Source organism: Hoplias malabaricus, chromosome 9, assembly GCF_029633855.1.
Source record: "Hoplias malabaricus isolate fHopMal1 chromosome 9, fHopMal1.hap1, whole genome shotgun sequence".
Taxonomy (NCBI): domain Eukaryota; kingdom Metazoa; phylum Chordata; class Actinopteri; order Characiformes; family Erythrinidae; genus Hoplias; species Hoplias malabaricus.
Genome location: NC_089808.1, coordinates 40747430 through 40774048, shown reverse-complemented (window position 1 = coordinate 40774048; position 26619 = coordinate 40747430). Strand labels below are relative to the sequence as shown.

Sequence of the window (26619 nt, the reverse complement as noted above, 5' to 3'; positions counted from 1 at the left end):
CTCTCACACCATCTTTCACTAACCCCTTCTCTCTCTGTCTCTCTTACCTCCTCTCTTTCTATACAACCCCCCCCCCCCACTGCCCCCCACCCCTCACTGCCCCCCACCCCTTCTCTCTCTCAGAGCTGGATATGAAAGACAGAGCCTGAAACTGTTGCTAGGAGACCCCACATCAGTTCACAGTCTTACTGAAGCCCACGTGTGCTGGGGCTCAGTATAAAGCCAATCGGAACTTGTCTTGGGGTGGACGCTGCGCTGAAGGCTCCCTTTTTAAAGGAGAGAGGAGTGGTGTGAGCAGATAAAACTCATTTAACCTCCAAAGAACTGACGAAACAAACTGAAACCTGCTTGTTTTCTTTTGCAGTTTTTTCTGAGGTTTTGTTTTGTCTTTATTCACGAGGACAGAACCCAGTCGGGTCAAAAAACTTCAGACGAGGGGAACTTTAGGGTTCTCATGTTTCCCACCGAGATGTGGAACTCCTCAGAGCCTCTGATGAACGTCTCCATGGGGAACTTGTCTCTGGAGGACGCAGAGGATGCCGAGGACGAGGGACAGCATCCGTTCCTGATGGACGCCTGGCTGGTCCCGCTCTTCTTCTCCCTCATCATGCTGGTGGGACTGACGGGAAACTCTCTGGTCATTTATGTGATCTCCAAACACAGGCAGATGAGGACCGCTACCAACTTCTACATTGGTGAGTTCTGGCAGACACCAGCTGCCATTGTTATTATTATTATTATTATTATTATTATTATTATTAAGTGTTTAGACTGCAGGATTTTTCTATCTTCTGTACTATTTCACTTTACGTAGGAGTAGTAGCAGAAGTTTAGAGACCCAGTGCTCTCTAAAACCCATCTATATCCAGAACACTAAGGAGAAAGCAAACCAGGGTTCTAACTTTTGATGCAAGACTTTATTCCCAGTCATTCATGGACGGTTGATGGTGGTCTGTGTAGTGTAAATATCTCACACAAGATAAAGAGCAAGGGATGATTTCCAAAGATGTAGGAAAACTCAGAGAAAAATGGAGATACCTGGTTTTTATTTGGACAGCGACGGTATGTCTCACATTCATTCAACTCCTCTGGGTCCTTTCACTGCTACATCTGGGCACATCTGAGAGAGAGAGAGAGAGAGAGAGAGAGAGAGAGAGAGAGAGAGAGAGAGAGAGAGAGGAAGAGAGAGAGAGAGAGAGGAAGAGAGAGAGAGAGAGAGAGAGAGAGAGAGGAAGAGAGAGAGAGAGAGAGGAAGAGAGAGAGAGAGAGAGAGAGAGAGAGAGAGAGAGAGAGGAAGAGAGAGAGAGAGAGAGAGAGAGAGGAAGAGAGAGAGAGAGAGAGAGAGAGGAAGAGAGAGAGAGAGAGAGGAAGAGAGAGAGAGAGAGAGAGAGAGAGAGAGAGAGAGAGAGAGAGAGGGAGAGAGAGAGAGAGAGAGATAGAGAGATAGTGGGGGAGAGGGAGATTGAGTGAGTGTTGTGCATGCTTGCCATTTTTGCACGCATCCTTCTACAGACTTTAACGTGAAACAAAATGAAAGCGTCGTGGTCTCAAGGTGAATCTGTAAATATTTTACATAAAGAAGTAAAATCCCAGGATTCCTGTAATAAATAAATGTGTGGATGTTCCCATGGATTTCTGGCAACCCTGCATACATCAGCCTGAAAACCTCCCACAAACATGCATTAAAACATAAACCTATTTCTAAATTCCCAAAGATTGGAAACTGGAGCATTTTGTGCTTATCCCTAACAACTAATCCCTAAACTTATCCCTAATCCTAGCCATATCCCTAAAGATAACACTAATCCAAGTCAGAGTCTAACTCTAAACCTAAACCTAATATAAAGCTAACCGTAACCTTAAATGTAACCTCAAACATAACCATAACTACATCCATTAACACGTACTTTAAACTTAAATTAAATCCTAATCCTAACACAAACTTAACCCTGAACCTAACAGTAGGCTCCAAACGATTTTCAAAGCCACTGTGTTGTGTTTGTGTAGCGCTGTCACTAACACATTACAGCACTGTTCCTCAGAAACATTTACTGACACAGCACCACCCAGTGGACAGGAGCTCGCTCAGTGAATGATGACCAATCATAACGTAGACGTGTTCGGAATATCGTTTTAGTAAAATATGTACACATTTCCATAAATGTTCTGGAATGAATTAATGCATGTAAAAGTTTACTGATTTGATGTTTGTGTTTTATTTTATTGATATATTTCTACAGTAGGATGATGACGCTAGTGTAACTAGTACATTCAGGTTTATTACATTAAGTGCTCATAGAAAACCAAGCTGCTGACATTTCTATCTCTATGCAGTCATCTACTTAAACCCCAAGGTCTCCAATAGCAGCAGCTGACAGTTTTTATTGTGTTACAGTCATGAGATAATTACGGTAAAATTGTAGATGAATTCTGTTTTGAAGTGTGTTCCCTGTTGAAGATGTTCAGCGAGGAGACATGGCACACGGTATGTATTTAGGTCCTCTGATCGTACAATAGCGCTTCTCAGTTCTACAGTAATCAGACTATAGTCCAGTCGTGGCTCTGCATACTTCATCAACCCACTTTCACCCTGTTCTTCAAAGCTTAGGACCCCCACAGAGCAGATATGATATGACTCTCAGTGCTGCAGTGGTGTGTTAGTGTGTGTTGTGCTGGTGTAGAGTGGATCAGACACAGCAGTGCTGCTGGAGTTTTTAAACCCTGTGTCCACTCTCTGTCCACTCTGTGAGACACTCCTCCCTCGTTGGTCCACCTTGTAGATGTAGAGTCAGAGACAGTAGCTCATCTGTCGCTGCACAGTGTGTGTCGCTCGTCCTCTAGTCCTTCATCAGTGACACAGGACGCTGTCGGCTGGATGTTTTTGGTCGGGGGACTGTTCTCAGTCCAGACACTGAGGGGTTTAAAATCTCCAGCAGCACTGCTGTGTCTGATCCACACATTAAAACGCCACCACCAACACCACATCAGTGCTGCACTGAGAATGACCCACTAAAGATCCAGCTAAATCATACCTGCTCCTTAGGCAAAACACTGGCAAAGTATGCAGAGTAACACATGAACTGCAGTCTGTGATTGTAGAACTACAGAGTGCTGCTGCAGGGTACGTGGAGCTGAGGGAATGGGCAACGCGTGTAGAAACAAGGTCTTAATGATTGGGCTTTTTTATCCTTACTACCTAACACTGGATTTGCTCTGATTAACTGGATGTTTCTGTGAGCAGTATTTCACCTGGATCTGAACACAATATAATCCTCCTCTCTGTCTAAAACTAATTAAAACCTAATCAGAATAAAATCTCTGGTCTTTCCTGGTGAAGCTGGAATACATGGAAATGAATTATGTCCTTCCTTGGGCTGATAAATCAGAACTCCACAGTGTTACACTGCATTATTTCTACTCCTCCACTTTAAAGTGTTAATGCATTTGTACTTGGTAAAAGAGACACATTCCTCCCCTTTTCCACAGTGTAACACAGTCCTGGGTCGTAACGAAACGTCTGTGACAGGCTTTGGTTAAAACACCATACGGATCAAACCCCACAGCAGTGTTCTCCCCCTGTGTAAACAGCCCCTGTTCAGAACGCCCTGTTCCTTTAAATTATAATGAGCCGCTCTCTGTTCACCCCGACCCCGAGTGCACAGCAGTGAGGAGCGAGGAGCAGAAGCTCTGGTTTTGTAGCCGTTTTCACTCTGTTCTCTTTCTTTTCGGTTCCCGTTTTCTCTGTTTATACTCAGTGCTCCTATTTCTCTGCGCTTGTTGTGTCTGTTTTGCTTCGATTAACCTTGTCTTTGTGGTCTGAAATAGCACGGGTCCAGCACTGCGATTGGACAGACTCAGACGAGGGGGCGGGACAATTTTAAAGTCTCTGCACTTGGCCTCAGCACATTATCAGATCGGCTCATAATTTTAACCCATTTTTTGACTTAGGAATCACAGAGAAAACTGACTGGGTGGGTAACAAGTACGTTTTTCATAATCACTGCCCTTTAATGTGTTTATTGAGGTGTGGCCAAAGATGGTGAACCCTTGCTCATTTAATAAATTCCCTGAAATGAAGTGTATTATAGGGGATTAGTTCCTGCAGCAAACCTAATGGGGAACCTTACGGTACAATATAAATTGGTTTCACAAACAAAAAGATTTTGTTCTCAGATGGAACCAAGGAAAAAATGGTTATTTGGTGTGAAGTGATGTCGTCAGTGGGCGTTTTGAGATAAAGAAGCTCCAGAAAGAGACAAATAGCTCCTCTCCGCTGTTCATGAGCTGAGCAGACGACTCCGAACTCTGCAACATTTCCACAGGTGCATCATATCTCAGTCTGATCTGATACAGTGCTGTAAACAGTGGATAAACCATGACTCTGTCCTGATTCTGTGGCTCAGTCCTGCAGCGCCTCCCCGACTGATGACATATCCTTGGTTCCAACAAAAACTGGTGGATTTGTTGCTGGAGAGCACCAAGGTTCTAAGAATCAGGAACAGAAATGTTTGATGGAAAAGTGTCACCATCTTCAGCCTTGACCTCAGAGTATCACCTGAAGGATGGTGGTGTTTATTCAGTACAGTGTCCTTGTCTCAGACCACAATGACAGCGCTCCCTATTGGCCACACCAACACCAAGCACCAGAATTCACTGATGCTCTTGTACTGCCATGAAACGCTCACAGTGATGTTCCACCAACCAGAAATGTGAGTGTTACAAAAGAAATAGGAATACTATAGACTTTATTAAAACTCTTGATTTCAGAAGAAATGTTTAAAGAGCAGGTGTCCAGCAACCCACCTCTACGTCCGACCATTAGAGAGTGTCTGTCTTTAAGCCTAATGAGCCTGTATTTCAGACCAAATATCAATACTACGGTGGCTGTATCTCAGCCTCTGTGGAAGGGCTCTCATCATTAAAGCCAGAGTGTAGGGAAAAGACCTGAGAGTTACAGGGCTGTCCATGAATTACTGGACAACAGCACAGTTTTCACAAGCTCCGACTGTGGTTCCTAGCTCTGTGAAGCATATATATATATCAGAGGCGATTGCTCTAAGACTGCAAAGGAAGCTCAGCTTCCCCTAAAATGTAAAAAAATAAGTGATCAAATATATACTGTTGTGTGTACGTGTCATTGAATAAATATGCACTACAACGCGCTCAACTTTTGTTCAGAATCAGCTTCTTATCACTGGTAAAGACGTAGCTTTCCTCTCAATCATTCGCGCAGCTTCACAGTGCTTTAAACAGTGAGGACGCTCCACAGAGTTCAATAGCGAAGCAGCTAAACGAGACGAGTCATTGGATAAATGCTGGGCTTTGTCCCGTTCATCGGACGCTCAGCGTCTCTGGGGGTCTATGGGGCAGTGGGCTGGCCTCGGCTGGCCCGGACACTCAGCTTCTGCATGATGATTGGATGATCTGTCTGAGGCTGAATCCCTTTTTGATTGACAGCGAAATGAGCGAATCAGCGAGCCTTTGCTGTAGAGATCTGTGGAGGCACAGGCGGACACACTAAACATGGGCCAAGGCCATTTAAGCCGCCTAGCTCTGCTGGCCATTGAGAGGACACTAGTCAAGTCCCTGGAAAAGACGCCTTGTTGGTACGACAGGGTCACAGATCATTTTCTTAAAAAGGAACGGAGGGTAGAATTTACGTATAAATAAACAGACACATTTTATAATGTAGGCCAAAATTGAGCTTCCCCTCCTTGAAAGACCAGCATCCGCCACTGAGATATATATATAAAACCATGAATAAAATTATATTAGCAATAGTAAAGGGGTAAAAGAACGGCATGGAGCCGCAGCAGGTAATGCTGCTCTCACACAGGGACCTGGAGGTTGTGGGTTCAAGTCCCGCTCCGTGTGACAGTCTGTGAGGAGTGTGGTGTGTTCTCCCTGTGTCTGCATGGGTTTCCTCTGGGTGATTGTCTGTGACGAGTGTGGTGTGTTCTCCCTGTGTCTGCGTGGGTTTCCTCCGGGTGACTGTCTGTGAGGAGTGTGGTGTGTTCTCCCTGTGTCTGCGTGGGTTTCCTCTGGGTGATTGTCTGTGACGAGTGTGGTGTGTTCTCCCTGTGTCTGCGTGGGTTTCCGCCGGGTGACTGTCTGTGAGGAGTGTGGTGTGTTCTGCCTGTGTCTGCGTGGGTTTCCTCCGGGTGACTGTCTGTGAGGAGTGTGGTGTGTTCTCCCTGTGTCTGCGTGGGTTTCCTCCAGGTGACTGTCTGTGAGGAGTGGGGTGTGTTCTCCCTGTGTCTGTGTGGGTTTCCTCCAGGTGACTGTCTGTGAGGAGTGTGGTGTGTTCTCCCTGTGTTTGTGTGGGTTTCCTCCAGGTGACTGTCTGTGAGGAGTGTGGTGTGTTTTCCCTGTGTCTGTGTGGGTTTCCTCCAGGTGACTGTCTGTGAGGAGTGTGGTGTGTTCTCTCTGTGTCTGCATGGGTTTCCTCCGGGTGACTGTCTGTGAGGAGTGTGGTGTGTTCTCCCTGTGTCTGCATGGGTTTCCTCTGGGTGATTGTCTGTGACGAGTGTGGTGTGTTCTCCCTGTGTCTGCGTGGGTTTCCTCCGGGTGACTGTCTGTGAGGAGTGTGGTGTGTTCTCCCTGTGTCTGCGTGGGTTTCCTCTGGGTGATTGTCTGTGACGAGTGTGGTGTGTTCTCCCTGTGTCTGCGTGGGTTTCCGCCGGGTGACTGTCTGTGAGGAGTGTGGTGTGTTCTGCCTGTGTCTGCGTGGGTTTCCTCCGGGTGACTGTCTGTGAGGAGTGTGGTGTGTTCTCCCTGTGTCTGCGTGGGTTTCCTCCAGGTGACTGTCTGTGAGGAGTGGGGTGTGTTCTCCCTGTGTCTGTGTGGGTTTCCTCCAGGTGACTGTCTGTGAGGAGTGTGGTGTGTTCTCCCTGTGTTTGTGTGGGTTTCCTCCAGGTGACTGTCTGTGAGGAGTGTGGTGTGTTTTCCCTGTGTCTGTGTGGGTTTCCTCCAGGTGACTGTCTGTGAGGAGTGTGGTGTGTTCTCTCTGTGTCTGCATGGGTTTCCTCCGGGTGACTGTCTGTGAGGAGTGTGGTGTGTTCTCCCTGTGTCTGCGTGGGTTTCTTCCGGGTGACTGTCTGTGAGGAGTGTGGTGTGTTCTTCCTGTGTCTGCGTGGGTTTCCTCCGGGTGACTGTCTGTGAGGAGTGTGGTGTGTTCTGCCTGTGTCTGCGTGGGTTTCCTCCGGGTGACTGTCTGTGAGGAGTGTGGTGTGTTCTGCCTGTGTCTGCGTGGGTTTCCTCCGGGTGACTGTCTGTGAGGAGTGTGGTGTGTTCTCCCTGTGTCTGCGTGGGTTTCCTCCAGGTGACTGTCTGTGAGGAGTGGGGTGTGTTCTCCCTGTGTCTGTGTGGGTTTCCTCCAGGTGACTGTCTGTGAGGAGTGTGGTGTGTTCTCCCTTTGTCTGCGTGGGTTTCCTCCGGGTGACTGTCTGTGAGGAGTGTGTTGTGTTGTCCCTGTGTCTGCGTGGGTTTCCTCCGGGTGCTCCGGTTTCCTCACACAGTTCAAAAACACGCATTGGTAGGTGGATTGGCGACTCAATATTGTCCGTAGGTGTAAGTGTGTGAGTGAATGTGTGATTGTGTGTCACCCTGTGAAGGACTGGCGCCCCCTCCAGGGTGTGTTACCAAATCTGTGCTAAACTGTCTAAAGCTTTTTATATGATTAGAAAGACTTTAAAATAAATTCTAAAAGACCCAGGGAACCAGTGAACTGCTGATAGAGCTGGAGTGATGTGCTCCTCGTTTTGGTTTAAAATCTAGCAACAGACTCCAGAATCAGCTGTAATCTCTCTCTCTCTCTTTTTTTAAACAGTGTGTTACAGTAGTTCAGTCTACTCAAAGTAAATGCCTAAATCTTCCCTTTAAACCCTCAGTGGTTTTGCAGATTGGACAAAGGCACCTACAAATGTGTCTTAGTCTGTGATCAAGAAGATCGATTTCTCCGCTTCACATTGATCTGCTTTATTGGCACTTTAATCTGATGATTGATTTTATTCAGAGTCCAGGTGTAAATTCACAACATCTGGAGCAGACTCTAGAGTGTGTGTTAGCATAAATAAAGGCTGTAGCAGAACCCTGCTACATGTTTGTTTGCTGCTGAACCCTGCTACATGTATGTTTGCTGCTGAAAAAGAGAGGAGTGAGGTTTTAAAGGCTCCAGTTTCATTGTTTGGACATAAACACCCAAATGATTACAGCTAGGAATCGGCACTTTGTTTTGTTCATTGAAATCTATTGTGTGGACACAAAAGAACTTCATTACCAAGCATCATCTCTGCATTCAGACTTGATCTATTCACGCCCAAGGTTGGTAACAGGGAGTTATTCCCTTCCAATGCATCAATAACGTCTCTAATTTCATGGGAAAGCTTTTCACTAGATGTTGGAACGTTTCTCTGAGGTTTGGGTGGCATTCAGCCACAAGAAAGACGTCACATTCCAGATCTAATCCCTGTCCAACTCACTGTAGAGAATGTAATTTCACTGATGCTTTTCTATGGAGATTAAGTAGTATATGCAACATTTATTGTCCACATTTTAGCATCTTAAAGGAACACTACTTAATACCTGTACCTTAAAATTACAGCTTTAAATTCATTGGCTGCGTCTGAAATCGTGTATTCAACGGTATGAATTGGATCCAGTGTGCACTGCCCGACCGTTAAAGCAGTACGCTCTTTCAGTACGCGAGTGTGCAGTATCCACGCAACATCAGACGCACTACATCCGCCATCTTACCAACGTCCTTTCACGTATGATGTCACACCACCAACAAACAAAAGTCCTACTAGTCACTTAAAAAAAGGCCTGTTTGTCAACTCTGTTATTTTAATTTTGTATCTTTTTGCAAAACTTACCAGGCCTTTTTCCACCATGGATTCTAACTCCACACTGAGTGTACTGCTTTTGCGTACTGTTCAGTATGGAAGCACGAGATTGTGATGCTCCACTGACCTGTAAGAGGAAGAATAAAGCCTTTGTCATTTGTTCTCCAGCCTCAGCACTGCAGAAACCATACTATGTATCTTTGTTGAGGAGGGTAGGAAACCAGCCCACCTCCATCCCCCCTCCCTATTCATTTCAGGAAAGTTTGGTAAAATGAAATATATTACGTGGAGCTCCAGGAGCAAAAAAAAAAAAAAAATCAATATCTCACCTAATGCTCCTAATTCACAAATTTCAAGGTGTGTCTATAAACTTTTGGACATGTGGAGTTTCACTGAACTACACCACCACTGAGAGGTAGAAATACAACCTAATATTCATAATAATGTGGTATAAAATGAATACAAATGAACCCTCTTATCTTAATTGCTCTTGGAGCAGAAGTGTGAGTTAAATAGCTGCAAATTAGCGACCCTTGAAAATAAAGCTAAAAAAAGGAATGGTTCTTAAGTGTGGGTACATCACTGTAGGAAATAAACCGGACCCTGACATCTACAAGGTGGACCAACGAGGGAGGAGTGTCTCACAGAGTGGACAGTGAGTGGACACAGGGTTTAAAAACTCCAGCAGCACTGCTGTGTCTGATCCTCCTGTCCATCCAATCATCCATTGGCTCCTCATTCATTCAGCTGGTATTGCTTAGTTGTTGTCCTCTGGTGTCTACATAAAAAGGATGGGTTCCTCTTCTGAGTCTCGGTTCCTCTCAGTGGTTCTTCCTCATGCTCTGAAGGACTATGTTGCCCGCACTGACCCTGGACACAGATGCCTATAAAGCTGATGTGTGGCACTGGCACTTGTTAAATGCTCTTTGTGAATGAAAGTGAACTGAGATGAAATGAGTTGCTTTGAACCTGGCAACCCGCATTAAGCATTGCTTTCTTCCTGCAGCAAACCTGGCTGCCACAGACATCATCTTCCTGGTGTGCTGTGTGCCTTTCACTGCCACTCTCTACCCACTCCCTGGCTGGATCTTCGGAGACTTCATGTGCAAATTTGTTGCTTTTCTCCAGCAGGTAAGTGTCCCTCCAGCTCTGTCCAGGTTTCTTAAGGCTAATAAAAACAGCTAGACCTCTATAACAAAGCCCTGAATTGGCTGAAGTTGGATAAAGGAAGTTTGAATAAATTCTCCAATGCTTTTCAGCACTATTTCTGAACCAACTGCCCACTGAATCCTATTACAGCTGTGTTTCATGTTAATAGTTTTTTCTCCTTTCTCAAAACAGAGGAAACGTTTGAACATGCTGTCTGTGCTAATGAACCATACGCTACACACACACACACACAATTGAGATTAGGCTGAAAAATGGCAGAGTATTCCATTAAATGTCTCCTATCATTAGAAATTCCATTTCTTTACTTTTCTGAGAGTACTTTGCAGAGTTCATTTAATTAAAAAAGCTATTTTTTTCTTTCATTTCTTCACTTTTTCCTCTAAGTCTATTTCTGCTGAGTGTAGACCGTGTTAGTGTTTTTAAAAATATTCCCAATTTTTAATGCATATGTTAAAGGCATTGTCTAACATTGTGGGTAAATGCTGTTCTCTCTGGTTTGTTTAGGTTCGGAATCTCTGTGTTTTTTAAGGTGGAAAGGAATATGTGAGGAGAAAAATGTGCAACACACCTTACGTGACTGTACTGTTCACTGTTTGAATTATCACAGAAACTCATTCCTAACTCGAGTTTAGTTTTGTGGCACTTTCAGTCTGTGTTTACTCTTGAATTTAGAGGGGGTTCCTACCTAAATCATCTAAAACAGCACACGTAAATAAACATGTATTACACACCTATGGAGAAGGAATTAAGCAATGTCTTCATCTCTGTTCATGACCAATTTTCTACCGTGAGCAGAGAGAGAAGAAGCCTAGCATGTCTGACCCAGCCCCTTTGTTTTGTTACTCCTTTACTGGCACTGAGGCTTTGAAAACACATTAATCCGGTATCCACCACAAACTGACTGGAGGGCAACTAATGGTGAGGAAACATCTCCTGGTCTTCAAATAAAATAGTTTTTTGATTACAATTATGAATACCGCCTTTATGTCACATAAACCAACTTTTATCTGAGGCTTGGATCATGTTTAAATACTTACACAGACAAATGTCCAAGATGGAAAGCAGCTGCCCAGTAGCACGCTAGTGTGCAGGACAGTGCGTATGTGGTGCTTGGCCTCAGTGCAGTTCTAGTCTAGTTGGAGAACAGTTGCTTACATTTTTGATGTGGCTATAATATGTTTGTGTTGTGTCTAAACACCAAGATACTTCACCTGGTTATCAGAAGGTTTATAGGAAGACCCTTACAATGATCAGATCTTGGAGTAAAACATTCGGAGTCAGATCTTGGCTTCTTTATAACTGGGGTAATTGCAGCCAGTTTTATGCTGGAAAAAAACACCCCAGAACTAAGAGAGACATTAGTAACATTAAAGAGAGAGTTAAGAGTAGAGGGGGAAAGGAATCACGGGGCGGACTGACGGAGGCGGACGCACTTGCTAGAACACAATGACTTTATTGAAACACAAGATAATAATAAACCAGAGACGGACTTAGATAACTTGACATGATATAAGACAGAGAGACTATGACAGATAGAGAGGGAACAGGACAGAGAAACCTAGTAGGAGCTAAACAGACAGAGAAACAGACTCAACCTAGACATAGAACTAAATAGACAAACCTGGACACAGAGCCAAACAGAAACCTAAACAGAAAGAGCTAAAGATGCTAAGCTAAGACAAAGAACTAGACAGAAATACTTAACAGAGACCTAGAAATCTAGACAAACACAGAAGCTAAAGCTAAAACTAAACACAGTGCTAAATCCAAAACTAAACACAGAGGGCTATAGCAAACACAACAGACAGACTTAATAACATGACCTAGGAAAAGACAGACAGACCAGACTGAGTAACACGACACAGCAAAACTGGAAGGAACACTAATGACTTGGGGCATGAAACAAGTACGAGAACAAATGACCGACAAAAGGAAGTGAAGGAAGGGGACTTAAATACAAAACACAGACGAGACGCACCTGAGACAGATAACGAGGGGGCAGGGTAACAAATGAGACAAACAAGGAGGCGGAACAAAGGCGGGACTAGAACAACAACAAAACAGAGCCATGCGCTGAGAGAGCACATGGCCAAGAAAATAGACATGACAAGACGAGGGCGTGACATAAACCAGGAAGAACAGGATCCAGGAGGCAGGTCTTAGACCTACAATTTGAGATAAGCCTAGTTACAGAACTTTCATCAACTGGAATCAAATTGGGGTGGGTCAGGACTCTAGGTTCTCTGCAGAACTAGCAGACTGTTTGAGTTCTGAATAGATGTTTCCAGACTCTTAATATAGACATTTCAAAATGATAGAACTCAGGTTGTTGGGCCAATCGATAGCTATAGCTGGACCTCAACAGTTAATTGACAGTGAAGAATAAAGACTCTTGAATTACCCGGCATAATTCAGAAGGCAGAAGAGCATCCTTATATCTGTGGATATCATCTCTATAGGCAAGATGCTCTAGCTCACGCCCTGTAGCTGTCATGTTCATTGGCTGAGGGGTAAGCCATGGAGAGGGATTATAAAAGTCATAGCTCATGATCTAAGAGAAGAGTGTTGATTTAGGGGAGCTGAGACAGTGTTGCCATAGTGATTGGCCAGGGCATCAGGATATGTTCAGGACTGTGCGATGGGAAACTGATCAAGTGCATTGATAAGAGCAGGATGATTGGCGTCTCTGAGATTCGTATAAGGTCACGTTACAAGGAGGACAATGTGTCTGAACATGGCGAGACAAAGAGACAAATGAAACCCGACTGCCTTAGGTGAGAGATACAGAAATAGGTGACAGACAATTTAGTGGGAGCATCACCAGGAGTAGTACAAACAATGTCAAGAATGTGCCCTTTGGTCTGGAAACTGGACTCTCACATGATGTTACTGGACAAATGGGAACAGTTTTTATAACTGAAATGCCATGAAAACACCTGCTGTGTTTGAGAACAACAGCAGCTTGAAGCGAACACTATACTATACCATATATGATGTACATCAGTAGAATATCAGTGTTTCATCAGTGTTTTCCAAGTTCAGTCGAATGGCAGCAACACCAGAGCTGGAGTTAATGATGGACATGACCACCTCCCCATAAGGTTCACACATGTTTTAACACCATGAACTTGACCTATTTCTTTTTTGTTTTCATCATGACAGCACATGGTGTTACTTTGTTTGTGTTTCATGATTTACTTTTAGCAACGTGTAACTCTAGAGTCTTTTCTGGAGTCAACTCTGACTCTCGACTCTTGTGGCTGGATTCGACTGAACTGTGTCACCTCAACTTCACATGATATTAACCAAGACAGACCTCAGCTCTAGATGGAGCTAAGTTGACGGTGTTCTAAACATAGTTTAACCACTCTTAACACTCTCAGAGTCACTCGCCTGGAGTCTTTTGTAAACGACTCCTTGTCACGTTCATTCGGGAGACAATTGGGACAAGTGCACACAGTGGAAATAAACACAGTGCTTTATAATGAGAAAAATCTAATAAATAACTGTAAAATCAGGTTTAGTTTTGAGAATCTTAAAGAGAAAGAAGCACAGGGGTCCAGATCCAGTTTCTTTATCCAGTGACAATGGCTGCTTTGTGGCCAAAACAGCAGTCTCTGCTCCCGTTCCTTTTCCACATGTACCACAAAATTGTTCAGAATTATAACAAGCTAAAATTCAGATTAGAACTTCTTTTTTAAGCTTTACTTGTCCCAGCCATTTTAATGTCTAGTGTTAGTCTTCAGATTTAAAGCTGTACCTTTTAAAGTTGAGAGAGTAGCAGTCAGAGCAGTTGGCATTAATCAGAGTTGCGGAATAACATACAGCTTGTGCTGTGAAGAACATAGCGCGACTGGTAAGCTATTCCTGAAGTGACATTGTAGGACGCCTGAATGTGCTGCAGAATAGTAATTAACCTTAACACACTCCACAAAGCATAAGACAACTGGAGTGGCTGCTAACGGCTGTATGGAGTACATCGTGATCTACCCAGCTGTAATCACAGCTAACTCATATGCCACATTAGCCAGCTAATCACAAACTACTCTTACCAACATGTAAAAATAGTTATATCTAACCATGAATACAGAAACGAGGGTGAAAACCAAGTCAGAATAGTAGGTTAGCACCAAGCAGAATGCCATAGCGAGGGCTGGTGTTAACAAAGAGGAATGACACAGTTCAATTCAGCAGGAAGTCAGCAGTGAGTGAGGCAATGGGAAGGTCCGGCAGCGATCAGGGACATTTCTCAAGACAGAAAAGGTTTCCGGAGTCATGTAACTAAATCCAGGAATTATTTTTGGACCGTTTCCACTCTCCATATCAAATCCAGGAATTGTTTAATACCAACAGAGGAGTTCCAAAACATGGTTTCTAACTTCCAATGCACGACATCTGCAATCACCATAACAGCAGCCCTCAGATGATGGGAAAAATATTTGTAGAGCTATTGGAAGTCCTGAGCCAGTCCAGGAAGTTCAGCAAAATCCTGTAGACTTTAATACCTGCTGAACGGACAGCAAAGGGCAGCTGTAATTGTCTTGAGCTACAACTACAAAAAACGCCAACTCCCAGAATGCTCCAAGGTGATTCCCTAGACACCATTCAGATGGGAAAGGGCCTGTTATAACCCAGAGACAGACTTTCATTCATTCATTCATTGTCTGTAAACCTTATCCAGTTCAGGGTCATGGTGGGTCCGGAGTCTACCCGGAATCTCTGGGCACAAGGTGGGAACACACCCTGGAGGGAGCACCAGTCCTTCACAGGGTGACACACACTGACACATTCATTCAAACACTCACCCATATGGTCACTATTGATTTGGCATTCCACCTACCAACGCGTGTTTTTGACTGTGGGAGGAAACTGGAGCATCCGGAGGAGACCCACGCGAACACAGGGAGAACACACCAAACTCCTCACAGACAGTCACCCGGAGGAAACCCACGCAGACACAGGGCGAACACACCACACTCCTCACAGACAGTCACCTGGAGGAAACCCACGCAGACACAGAGAGAACACACCAAACTCCTCACAGACAGTCACTTGGAGGAAACCCATGCAGACACAGGGAGAACATACCACACTCCTCACAGACAGTCACCCGGAGGAAACCCACGCAGACACAGAGAGAACACACCACACTCTTCACAGACAGTCACCCGGAGGAAACCCACGCAGACACAGAGAGAACACACCACACTCCTCACAGACAGTCACCCGGAGTGGGACACGAACCCACAACCTCCAGGTCCCTGGAGCTCTGTAACAGCGCTAATACTGCCTCAGTATAAAGCATTTTAGACGTTTCTGTCACAGCCACTGAGAAAATGGTGTACCTTGTAGAGGATTAGCTGGTAAAACAATACAAAAAGAAAACAGGGAAACAAACGGGAGAAACAGCTGCAAAAACATGAGCAAAAGAACAGGAAATATTTAAATACAAATTTCAAACTAATTTAAATAAAAGTCAGCTGATAGGAGCAAAAAACAAGCTGCTGTTAATTTGTTAAAAATATCTTTTTTTTTTGAGTATACCTCTTAGCCCACATTCAGCTACATTCACAAGCATGTGGCGCCGTGCTTGTGCTCTCGTACTTTGTGGCTCCCGAGTTTGGTGGTTCAAACAGGGTTTCACCGAAGTACTCACTCTCTTTTGTGTTAATGTGAGCCCTCTGTTAGCATCTACTTCATTTTTAAACCTGTTTGTACAAGGTACACAATCAGATCCATACCTCTGCCGTGTTTTCTGCCTTTTGTGAGTTAAGGGGAGAATCTATGTGCCTTAACAAATTCTAAGGGAATTGACGTTTGAGGAGCTTTATACAACATTTAAGGGTTTTAATGGAATACTTAACAGAGCATTTAGGGGTTGATGATGATTTCCTTTAGAAAACCCTTAGGTAGCACTTAAGGAATTGTTTTCTGTAACACACTTAAATTTAATGGAGATTTAAGCACATTCTTAAGGGGAAAATGTTTTACGCCACTGGGCACAGGCATCTGTCTCAAACATGGTTACTTTTTTCTTCCAGGAATCTAGTGTTTCAATTAAATGAGCAAAAAACTGTCACTGTGGTGATACCACATAATTATACCTTATTAATAATTACTCATTAATTCATTGTCTGTAACCCTTATCCAGTTCACGAATGGTTCGGAGCCTACCTGGAATCACAGGGCACAAGGCAGGAACACACCCTGCAGGGGGCGTTCTCTTCCTTCTCCGTCATCCTTTTCTCCGTTTTTACTCAGTGCTCTTATTTCTCCACTCTTGTTGTGTCTATTTTTCTGTTTTTGACATTGTCTTTGTGCTCTCACATAAACACTGCTTCAGCGCTGTGATTGGACGGACTCAGATAAGGGGGCGGGGCAATTCTAAAGTCTCTGCACTTGATGCCAGAAGTGGAGCAGAATCAGAACGGCTCGTTTTATCACGTGTCAGACGTAGGTAGCACACAGAAAACTGTCTGGATGGTCTTGTTTCACAGTGTGTGGGTTGGTAGACGCTCTGCATGGTCTCTGTGTGTCTCTGACTTGAGGAGGCTAGGTATTATCACTAGCTGAGGAAATAAATAGATGTTTCCGCTGAGGATATCTTGCGGTTTTCAGGATGGGGCGGATGTACACAGTGAATGCTGACACTGATCTCTGTGCTTACAGAATGCTAAAGTGTGACTCAGGAACTGGAGGAGTTTGCTGAGGGTGGGACGTTCTCTTTTATCAAGTGTTTTGCAGGATTTGGGGGATTAGTGATTCACCATGCTTTGTGTAGAAAACGGAGTTGTGACTCAGTTCTTAGTCAGGGCCTCGCAGCAGGACTTCAAGAGGAAAGTAGGGCAAGCACGTAATGAACAAATCGGTCAAATCAGATTCAGCAGCAGATGGTCAGAAAAACCAGTGACCTTGTGGCCTTAATTAAACACCTATGGTTTTATAGGGTTTCTTGAGTGTGTGAGAGCTCGTCTGAATGCTAGAACTCTGCTTGGAGGATCTTAAAGATCAGGTGCTGATGTTGAGTAATTTGCTCTGGATCCCTAATCAGTGGACAACCATCACTTCTGAAAACCAGGCGCTTTGTTCATTAGGGCGATGGGGCGCTGCATTGCCACAAGGGAAAGGAGGATGTTTTTCTTTCATTCTACCACAGCATTAACCCATGACTCTGTATTAACCAAGACAGTTTGTCCCGCCTCTGAGTATCACAGTCCAATCAGCGTAGGGTTGCCTATTTGTGGCCGGTTTCAAAAATATCACCCTGACTTATCTCATAGTCTCCCATGTTAAGCCTCTTTTTTTTTTTGAGCTGCAGAGCCTTCAGTTCATTCTCTAGGGCTCTTGGAGTATTCACCCTAACCTACTTATTGTGTTCCTCATACACAGCATGAGGCATTTTCCCAATGGCCCCCTACTCTGTTCCCTACAACGCAAGTCACCCTCACAAATATTCTGAAGAGAGACCAGCTTTATTATTACTCACGAAATGTTCTACATTTTTCACTCTTCAGTCTAACATTTTGATAACATATTTTGGGTGCAGGAGATCCTGAATCAAGAGTATTGTGATGTTTACGGTAGGCATACAGACCAGATCACTGGCTGCTCTCTCTACACGGCTCTGGCTGCTCCGGTGACTAAATGACAGTTTGTTAATTTCAGTGAATGTTCAGTCACCGTAGAAGCAAAGTAACTTCATTAACGAAGACCTTTATAATGCCATGGGCTTTACAAACCACTTCCCATTCCCCACCACTGAACAGTTTTCTAGGACTGTGCGTTTCATGTTAATTCACATGAATGAACAGCATTAAACTCTTCAAACGTCTGGTTCCTTTCACCTGTGTGCACATTTTATCTAAAACAGAACATTTCACATGAACATACTGCAGTAAACTCGTCTGGTTCCTTTCACAAACACTGGTTCTATTCACAGAAGTGTTCATCTGGATGCAGCATTCCACACACCCCTGACTCTGAGTGCACCCTGAATGTGTTTAACAGTACAGAGGTTTAGAAACAATGCCGGAGCTGTGATGAATATGTAAATAAGGGCCTTTAGGAGGATACCTTTGTGACTTTTAAGAGTCAGACTCATTCTGACTGTCCTGCTTTCTCTGAGGGTGTTACATATTTGAAGGTAACAGCCCTTCAGAACATGCACAGTGGCTGTGATGGCCTTTTCCATTGTAATTTTCCCTCATTTGCAACAGAAAGGCAGTGACACTTGTTTAGAGAAACATAATTAAAGCCCGGGCACTGGGCAGCACTGTTGTTGTATTCCTGCTCATGTGAGTGAGCCAGTTTTCCCACATGCTGACGTCTTTGTGTCGTCTCAGTGGGCGTCTGAATGAACAGGTTCAGCAGAAGCCAATTAAAGGCCAGTTGATGATGGGGGGGCTTTGATCATGAAGGGTCCTGGAGCTGTTAGGGACGGGTCAGTATTATTCAGTGTGCTGCGCCCACACACACAGCCCGGTCAGACCACAGAGAAACGCATCTCCATAATTTATAATTGATAATAAAGCAGCACCATGTGTGGATTCTGGCTCATTAAAGGCTGCTTACACTACAATAGCAGGGCCACTTCACAGGAGAGCTACGCCGATTGTTCATGACGTGGGACGCATTTGCATTTCTCCTCCTGGTCCTGAACTTCTTGCACTGTTTAACTGTTGCTCTGCATACTTTATCAGCCCCCTCTCCCCCTGTTCTTCAGCGCTCAGGACCCCCACAGAGCAGGTGTGATGTGGTGGTGGATCATTCTCAGCGCTGCAGTGACACTGACGTGGTGGTGGTGTGTTAGTGTGTGTTGTGCTGGTGTAGAGTGGATCAGACACAGCAGTGCTGCTGGAGTTTTTAAACCCTGTGTCCACTCTCTGTCCACTCTGTGAGACACTCCTCCCTCGTTGGTCCACCTTGTAGATGTAGAGTCAGAGACAGTAGCTCATCTGTCGCTGCACAGTGTGTGTCGCTCGTCCTCTAGTCCTTCATCAGTGACACAGGACGCTGTCGGCTGGATGTTTTTGGTCGGTGGACTATTCTCAGTCCAGACACTGAGGGGTTTAAAAACTCCAGCAGCACTGAGAGTGATCCACCACCCAAATCAAACCTGGTCTTTGAAGAACAGAATGAAAGGGAGCTAAAAGTATGTAGAACCACAGATGAAACACGGTCTGTAGCTGTGGTACCTCATAGATTCAGTGTGGGACAGTGACAATATTCAACTCAAAACTCTCCCACCAACTCATAGACCTTTAGATGAGACGAAGCTGGAGATCCAGGGCTGACGAAGAGATGATTTTATCTGAGCACCTGCTGCCAAGGGAATTGATGGACCCTTGAATGCGTTGAATTCACCTTCCACTGAAAGCAGCAGCTCTTCTGAATCAGCTTTGCATTTGTTTCAGTTGTAATTAGGGTCAAGTTGTGTTGAACCCTCCGGTTTAATTAAACAGGTGTGTGTTGTTTTTCTTTCCTTGTTTGGAAGACAGAAAGCACGAGCGAAATGTCTCGTACACGTTAGTCCTCATCAGATCTGTCACGTGTCTTTTAGTCTCTGAAGGAGTAGAAAAATATAGTGCGTGTCTCTTGTCACTGACACTTCTGGAGTTAGTCAGGAGTACAGATGTGGTAATGACCCCTGATCAAAGGAAACATCTCTGTGTGTGTGTGTGTGTGTTTTACAGGTGACAGTCCAGGCCACGTGTGTCACGCTGACCGCCATGAGTGGTGACCGTTGCTACGTGACTGTGTATCCGCTCAAATCTTTACGCCACCGCACCCCCAGAGTGGCCATGATCGTGAGCGTCTGCATCTGGATCGGTACGTCCTGCGATTCTTCTCTAAATGATCTGCTTTACTCTGCTGATGAATACCATACCTCCACGCTTTTCTGCAGTAACAGGCACTGTGAGGTTAGAACATTGCTGTGAGGATTTAATGGCATCCACATGGTTGCTAAAATCAGGTGCAGATGTTGGATAATTAGTTCTGGATCAAAATCCAGGTGTGTGACTGTGCTAAGTTCTCCATGTGTACATGAGTGACTGACTGGGGGAGTGTGTGGTGCTCTGTCCAAGGTATGTTCCAGGACCTATTACAGCCCTGTTAAGAGTGAAGCAGTGACAGAATATGAATGATCTTGGTAAACAATTTAAACAATTCAGAACGCTCCAGGATCTTGTTTCCTTCACAGAACACTATAAGCTGTTACTGCCCTAAAGAAGGAAAACTGACTGAGAATCTTTGGTCGTGCTGTGAATTGTGAAATGATGGTGGTCTTCTCTGTCCTGCACCAGGCTCTTTCATCCTGTCCACTCCAATCTTCCTGTACCAGAGGCTGGAGGACGGCTACTGGTACGGGCCGAGGCAGTACTGCATGGAACGCTTCCCCTCTAAGACTCACGAAAGGGCATTTATTCTGTACCAGTTCATAGCTGTCTACCTGCTGCCGGTCCTCACCATTTCCTTCTGCTACTCCTTCATGCTGAAGAGGGTTGGTCAACCAACGGTGGAGCCCGTGGACAACAACCACCAGGTATGTGTGCACCAGGTCCTTATCAGTAGTAGATCAAGAGTAGAGTGTGTTCCTTTTCTTATTTCACGTCACATTGAGAAATCTGCAGACCCGAAAATTAGTTTTGCAACCAGTCAGTGTTGGTGTCTTTAAGCTAACAAACAAGCTAACACACCAAATATGAACAATGAACACATGGCTATGGTTAGCACTTCCTTGTTTGTAGGGTGACTGTGGTGACCGTATGTCCTCTGTTTCCCAGACATGTCCCTTTTCTGGGATTTGACAAATGTATCATGCCTAGATTTCTAAATAGTGTGAAATGTCCTGGGTTTCACAATCATTTCACATAAGGATTTGCTTCTCACCGCCTTCTAACCATCGCTATTGATCTACATGTACCTGCATCTACATCGACCACTGGTCAAAACGCTTCCCAACACAGCCAACTGACCACAGTCTAACAACGCCTGAACACAAATGTAAATAAAGGCAAATCAGTTTGATTTTACCTGCCTTTTTTATTTTATTAATATATTTATTAATATTTTTACATTGCTGTTTTTATTCTTTTTTTTTTGCTTATTATATTTTAAGACATGTTGAAATGAAAGGAAGTGATTTAGGAATATAAGCTATTAATGCTATTTCTTAGACTTGATAAATGTTTTTGATAAATCACTAAATTGTTTAAAAAAAAACGTAAACAAATTTTAAATTTGAATTAAACTATTGAGCACAATTATTTGCAATGAACCAAAATTAATTAATTGATTGTCCCTTAAAACTGAAGCTTTCAATAATGGATATAAATGAAAATAAGCAAATCAATGTGAGGTAAAAACAATGGAGTTATATTTATATTAGTAATGAACATAGATTAAAAAATGAAATCACAACAACAAAGTTAAAATACTAGTACTTCCTTGTATTTCTGGGAGAGGATAAATGCTGCGTGACAAACAGGTGAGAGGAAACCTTTCTTTAATACTTTATTACAATATCTCAGTGTGTTTTTAATCATTTTTTAATTAGAATCCCTTGCTGCGTTAGAATATTAATGGGTTGAATTCAACTGTGCGTTAACACGTTAATTTTGACTGCACTAATACATTTCCATTAATATAGCTGCATGATTCTAGAGGTATTTAATACCCTTCTAATCTTCCTCTCTCTCTCTCTCTCTCACACACACTGCCATGGTCCTAAATAATAAGGCCTTTCGAGGCCCCCCAGCCACAATATCCTAACCACAACAGACTGCAGTGTGTCCCCAGTGTCCTCATTTTTAAAAATCACAACATGGTCATATGGTCACCCCTATATTTTGTGTCTAAAGAGCTGCTGTACAAAGCCTTGCCCCTGCTGCCAAAGCCAAATTACACCAAGCTTGACCCTGGCTCAGAGTTTTGGTCATGAAATGTGTTCTCCCTGGACACCTGCAGCACGACACACTCATCACATGGAATTCAATTAAAATTAATAGGATTTCTTATGGCTTTTTTTTTGTTCTTTATCTTCTTAAAAAATTTGCCATTAATTTTTAAAGCACAAGACCGGGAAAGTCAAACAAAAGGATATTACCTACGGAGCCCCAGAGAGTCCAATTCATTGCCGTGTAGATGAGTTATGCCATTCTGTTCCTTCCTTCTCTCAGCAGTGGAGGAATTAAAAAATGAAATGGAGCGAGTGGCTGTTTGACCGAGCCATTGATCTGCTTAATTGAAGTGTGTGTCCGTCACTCCAAGCTCTATTTCCCGCTCTGTTTCAGGTGCACCTGCTCTCGGAGAGAACCATTTCCATCAGGAGCAAGATTTCCAAAATGGTGGTGGTCATTGTTTTGCTCTTCACCGTCTGCTGGGGTCCCATTCAGATTTTCGCCCTCTTCCAGTCGTTCTACCCCAACTTCAAGGTCAACTACGCCACATACAAGATCAAGACATGGGCCAACTGCATGTCCTACGCCAACTCCTCCATCAACCCCATCGTTTACGGCTTCATGGGGGCCAGCTTCCGCAAGTCCTTCAGAAAGACCTTCCCCTGCCTCTTCAGGCACATGGTGAGGGACAGCAGCGTTAACTCTCGAACGGCCAATGCTGAGATCAAGTTTGTCGCCACGGAGGACAGCAACACTGAGAGGAAATGAGCAGCTAGCGCATCATGACGGAAGAGCATTACCAGCTGTAGGCATGTGGGGGAAACAGCCACTTGCTATATTGCTCAAATGCTGCGTTGAAACCTGCTGGAATTTGGAAAATAGAAACTGGTGCAAGGGAAATGTAGAGTGAGATGTGAAAGCTACATATTTACCCTTCACTAACAGGATGCAGGACGTGACATTTCAGTCCACTTAAAGCAATTCTGCTACAGAATTACCCAGCAGGAGGTATGATTTTGAAAAGTCATATCCATCTCTATGGCTCATCTGTCCAATTCACATGTGACAGATAAGTGCTGCCATGGCACATTAGCTTTGAAAAGCAAGATCTAGAAAACTTATCAATAGTTTGATTCATATCCAGAGCAAGGCTCCCAGAATGCTGGTGGGTATGCACATGCACCACAGTGCTCATCACAATATCCTGGGTTGCAGCCTTTTCCTGACTTTCACCCCTTTCCTGCCATTTTTTCCAAACGTCCAACTGCATGTCCTTTGCCAACTCCTTCTTCTGTACCATCACCTATGCCTTCATAGGGGTCAGCTGCTGCTTCTCAATTCAGTTCGATTCAGTTTAAAGCAACTGGGGTTGTCACACACTTTACAGAAGGGCCTAACCCCTAGCGAACGAGCTGAGTAGCAATGGAATCTCCATCAGAACACAAGGAACTCTTAAGAAGACCAAGGCTGAGTCCACGTTTTTCATCAAAGAGGTCAGCAACACAGAGAGGAAATGACTAGCTAGCCATTCCTGAGGCTAAAGAGCTAACAGCTTTCCTGTGGTGAAAATGGCCACTTGCTTCTTCGCCCAGGTGCTGGGACACAGTGAAACGCACTGAGGAATTTGGAAAACAAAGACCTGTGTGTGGGACGTGGAGGGGTGGAATGAGAAACTCCATAATGTGTAATGCTACATGTTTTCCCTTAGCTTACTGCAGGATGTGGCATTCTGAGTCCATTAATAGTAATTGCGTTAAGCAGTTACTGGCAGGGAGTGATTGAAAAGTCCTGTCCAGCTGATCCGGACGCTCCACAGGTGACTGCTTAACTCTAGCGTGGCTTCGAAAAGCAGGATCTATGATGAGAATCAGTCGTGCTTCAAAGGGGATGTAAGTCAAACAGAGAAATAGTGGTTGCCAGGCGGTTGAATGGATGTCCTGCCAGCTGAGATATGCAGGACCCAGCCCGGGAGGATGTTGACTAAATGACCCGTGGAGGATCATGACTCATTCATTGTGTTTTGAGACATTCTCCAACACCTCTTTGGGTACAGACACACACACACACACACACACACACACACACACAGAGACGTTTCCACCGCAGGCTTATCTCAAAGGGCGTTATTGACATTCCCCACACACTCCCTCTTCTGACTCAACTGGGAGAGGTAGTCTTATTTTGACAGCTCTGACTGACATCTTTCACACGATACCACGGTTTTATCCACAAGCCCAAGGAAAAGAGCTGCCTCCAGCTGGCAATTTACTCCACACTCGCTATGTGAGAATATTAGACGTTCTAATGTACTGAAAACATGAAGATGAAGACGTCATGTGTAGAAAATACTGGGTTCATATTTTCCAAAGAAATGTTCTGACTGTATACAGCACTGTGCAAAAGTCAGAGACCACCCTGTTTTATTCATTTGTCACTCAAATGGGTAGAAAATATAAATATATGTGATTTTTTTAGCATCATAAACAAACCAACTCACTGTCCATTCTCTCAGCTCCACAGACCATAGAGGAGCACATTGTAGGTCTACAACTGTGGTATGTGGTACTTTCTTAGCATTCTTTCACCCTGTTCTTCAATAGTCAGGACCCCCACAGAGCAGGTGTGATGTGGTGGTGGATCATTCTCAGCGCTGCAGTGACACTGACGTGGTGGTGGTGTGTTAGTGTGTGTTGTGTTGGTGTAGAGTGGATCAGACACAGCAGTGCTGCTGGAGTTTTTAAACCCCTCAGTGTCTGGACTGAGAACAGTCCAATGACCAAAAACATCCAGCCGACAGCGTCCTGTGTCACTGATGAAGGACTAGAGGACGAGCGACACACACTGTGCAGCGACAGATGAGCTACTGTCTCTGACTCTACATCTACAAGGTGGACCAACGAGGGAGGAGTGTCTCACAGAGTGGACAGAGAGTGGACACAGGGTTTAAAAACTCCAGCAGCACTGCTGTGTCTGATCCACTCTACACCAGCACAACACACACTAACACACCACCACCACGTCAGTGTCACTGCAGCGCTCTGTGGGGGTCTGGATGATTGACCATTGAACAGCAAGGTGAAAGGGAATAAGAAAGAATGCAGAGCAACAGGTGGACTAATAAACAACTAAAAACTAATAAATGGGCAAATATGGTTCATTTTATTGTTTTGTACATTTTGGACCTTTCTACAGCTAATATGATTGTAACATAGCTTTTGAAAAAAGAACACAGTGAGTTCTGTACACTTCTCCAAAATATGAACATATTTACACTAAGGGTGTTCTTCATCACGAATTTAAAACAAGACTGAACAGAACAATACAGACACCTGAGTTCTAACTGCACAGGACTGCATTGTTTATAACAGCCTTGTTGATAATAAAGCAGAACAATACCGTCTCTTGTACAAAGCAGATCTTCTCAACTTCAGCTTCCGTGCTTTTCTACCCTGGACCCAACACCGCTGTCTGAAGTGTTGTCATTTTAACCCTGAAGTCATTATGTAGCGTACCTTTAGCATTTGTCTCCGTTAGCTTTAGAAATGCCTTAATGAATGCTTTTACAGAATGCACCTGAACCTGCCCTTGGACGTCTCCCTTTCAAAAGCTTCTTTTGATCTTTTCTCTCTCTCTCTCTTTTTGCCGGAGAGATCGGAGCTTGCGGAGGGAGATAGAATAATCTTAATGAACTCACTTTTGTTGCTGTTTGTGAAAGCTCACCCTGATTAAATTTTCATTTTCCCAATTAGCTTCCCTCTGAACCTTCTCAAGGCTTTTATTGTTCACTGTAATATATTTTCCTGTAAATATGTGTTTATGTAAACAGAGTTTTTTAAATATATATAAAGATTTGCTCATACAGTAACAGAATGCACTTTGGATTTGTCAAGGAACAAGCTGTGATTTGTTTTGATTATAACTTTCAAAAATTGTAATTTAATTAGAAAAATAAACCATTTTTAATTGGCTGGCTTTGTCACACAGTGCTCACCGCCTCATGAGAATGGGGGCAGTGTGTTCCTTCGCAACTCAAGGCCGAGTCACCACTTCTTTTTGAACTGCTGCTAACTTAATGTCACTGAACATTGAACTGAACTGAACTTGGCGCTCCAGTGCTAACTTGGCATGTCAGAGGAGAATGCAAACTGCCTAGATCTATCACATCAGATATGCGCCATCATAACCACCCAGACTGTGAGGGCAAGTGTGCTTTCTCGGATCCTATAAACCATGGACAGCTGAGGGATCACAGTGGATCGAAACGTACATGTAGCGCTGGAGAGTTTGCATGGCATTGCAATTGTGACACACTTAGAGTTCAGGAAACGCAAACTGAGTTCTAATATGTTATGATGACATTGTGGGAACAATTAAGAAATCACAATAAAATGATATATCATCCATGAAAGAGTGATATTCACTGCGTAATTCACAACATGAAACTTTCTCAAGGTTAACCCTTAAAAAATAAAAAATAATTGTAGTTTGTCTCTAACAGTTCACTCATTTTTGCTTATTTTGACTTCACTCTTGTTGTTGATGGTACCCCTGACGGTCCATTTTCTTCTGTCCTGTTCGATCCAAATCTCAGCTTTTTCTCGCATATCAAATCTCTAAGTCTGCACTTTTGTTCTTTGTAGTATTGCAATAGTTCTCCTTCTTCTTTGTGAATACAATCATTACACTGAGGTTAGATCATTGTACTT

General features: G+C 43.9%; 1 protein-coding gene across 1 annotated transcript; it reads left to right on the top strand.

Moving 5' to 3' along the window:
* The first annotated feature begins 454 nt into the window (after positions 1-454).
* Positions 455-22820, top strand: kiss1ra (KISS1 receptor a). Its single transcript, XM_066680704.1, has 5 exons — positions 455-695; positions 9850-9974; positions 19706-19841; positions 20318-20556; positions 22307-22820. The coding sequence occupies exons 1-5, from the start codon at positions 455-457 to the stop codon at positions 22679-22681; spliced, it is 1116 nt and encodes a 371-aa protein (XP_066536801.1). The 3' UTR covers positions 22682-22820.
* Positions 22821-26619: the final 3799 nt, after the last annotated feature.

Excerpts from the sequence above, each read along its gene's own strand:
- kiss1ra (XM_066680704.1), top strand. The coding sequence starts at position 455 with ATGTTTCCCACCGAGATGTGGAACTCCTCAGAGCCTCTGATGAACGTC. Across the intron at positions 9,975-19,705 it reads TTGTTGCTTTTCTCCAGCAG|GTGACAGTCCAGGCCACGTG; the intron begins GTAAGTGTCCCT and ends TGTGTTTTACAG. Across the intron at positions 19,842-20,317 it reads GAGCGTCTGCATCTGGATCG|GCTCTTTCATCCTGTCCACT; the intron begins GTACGTCCTGCG and ends GTCCTGCACCAG.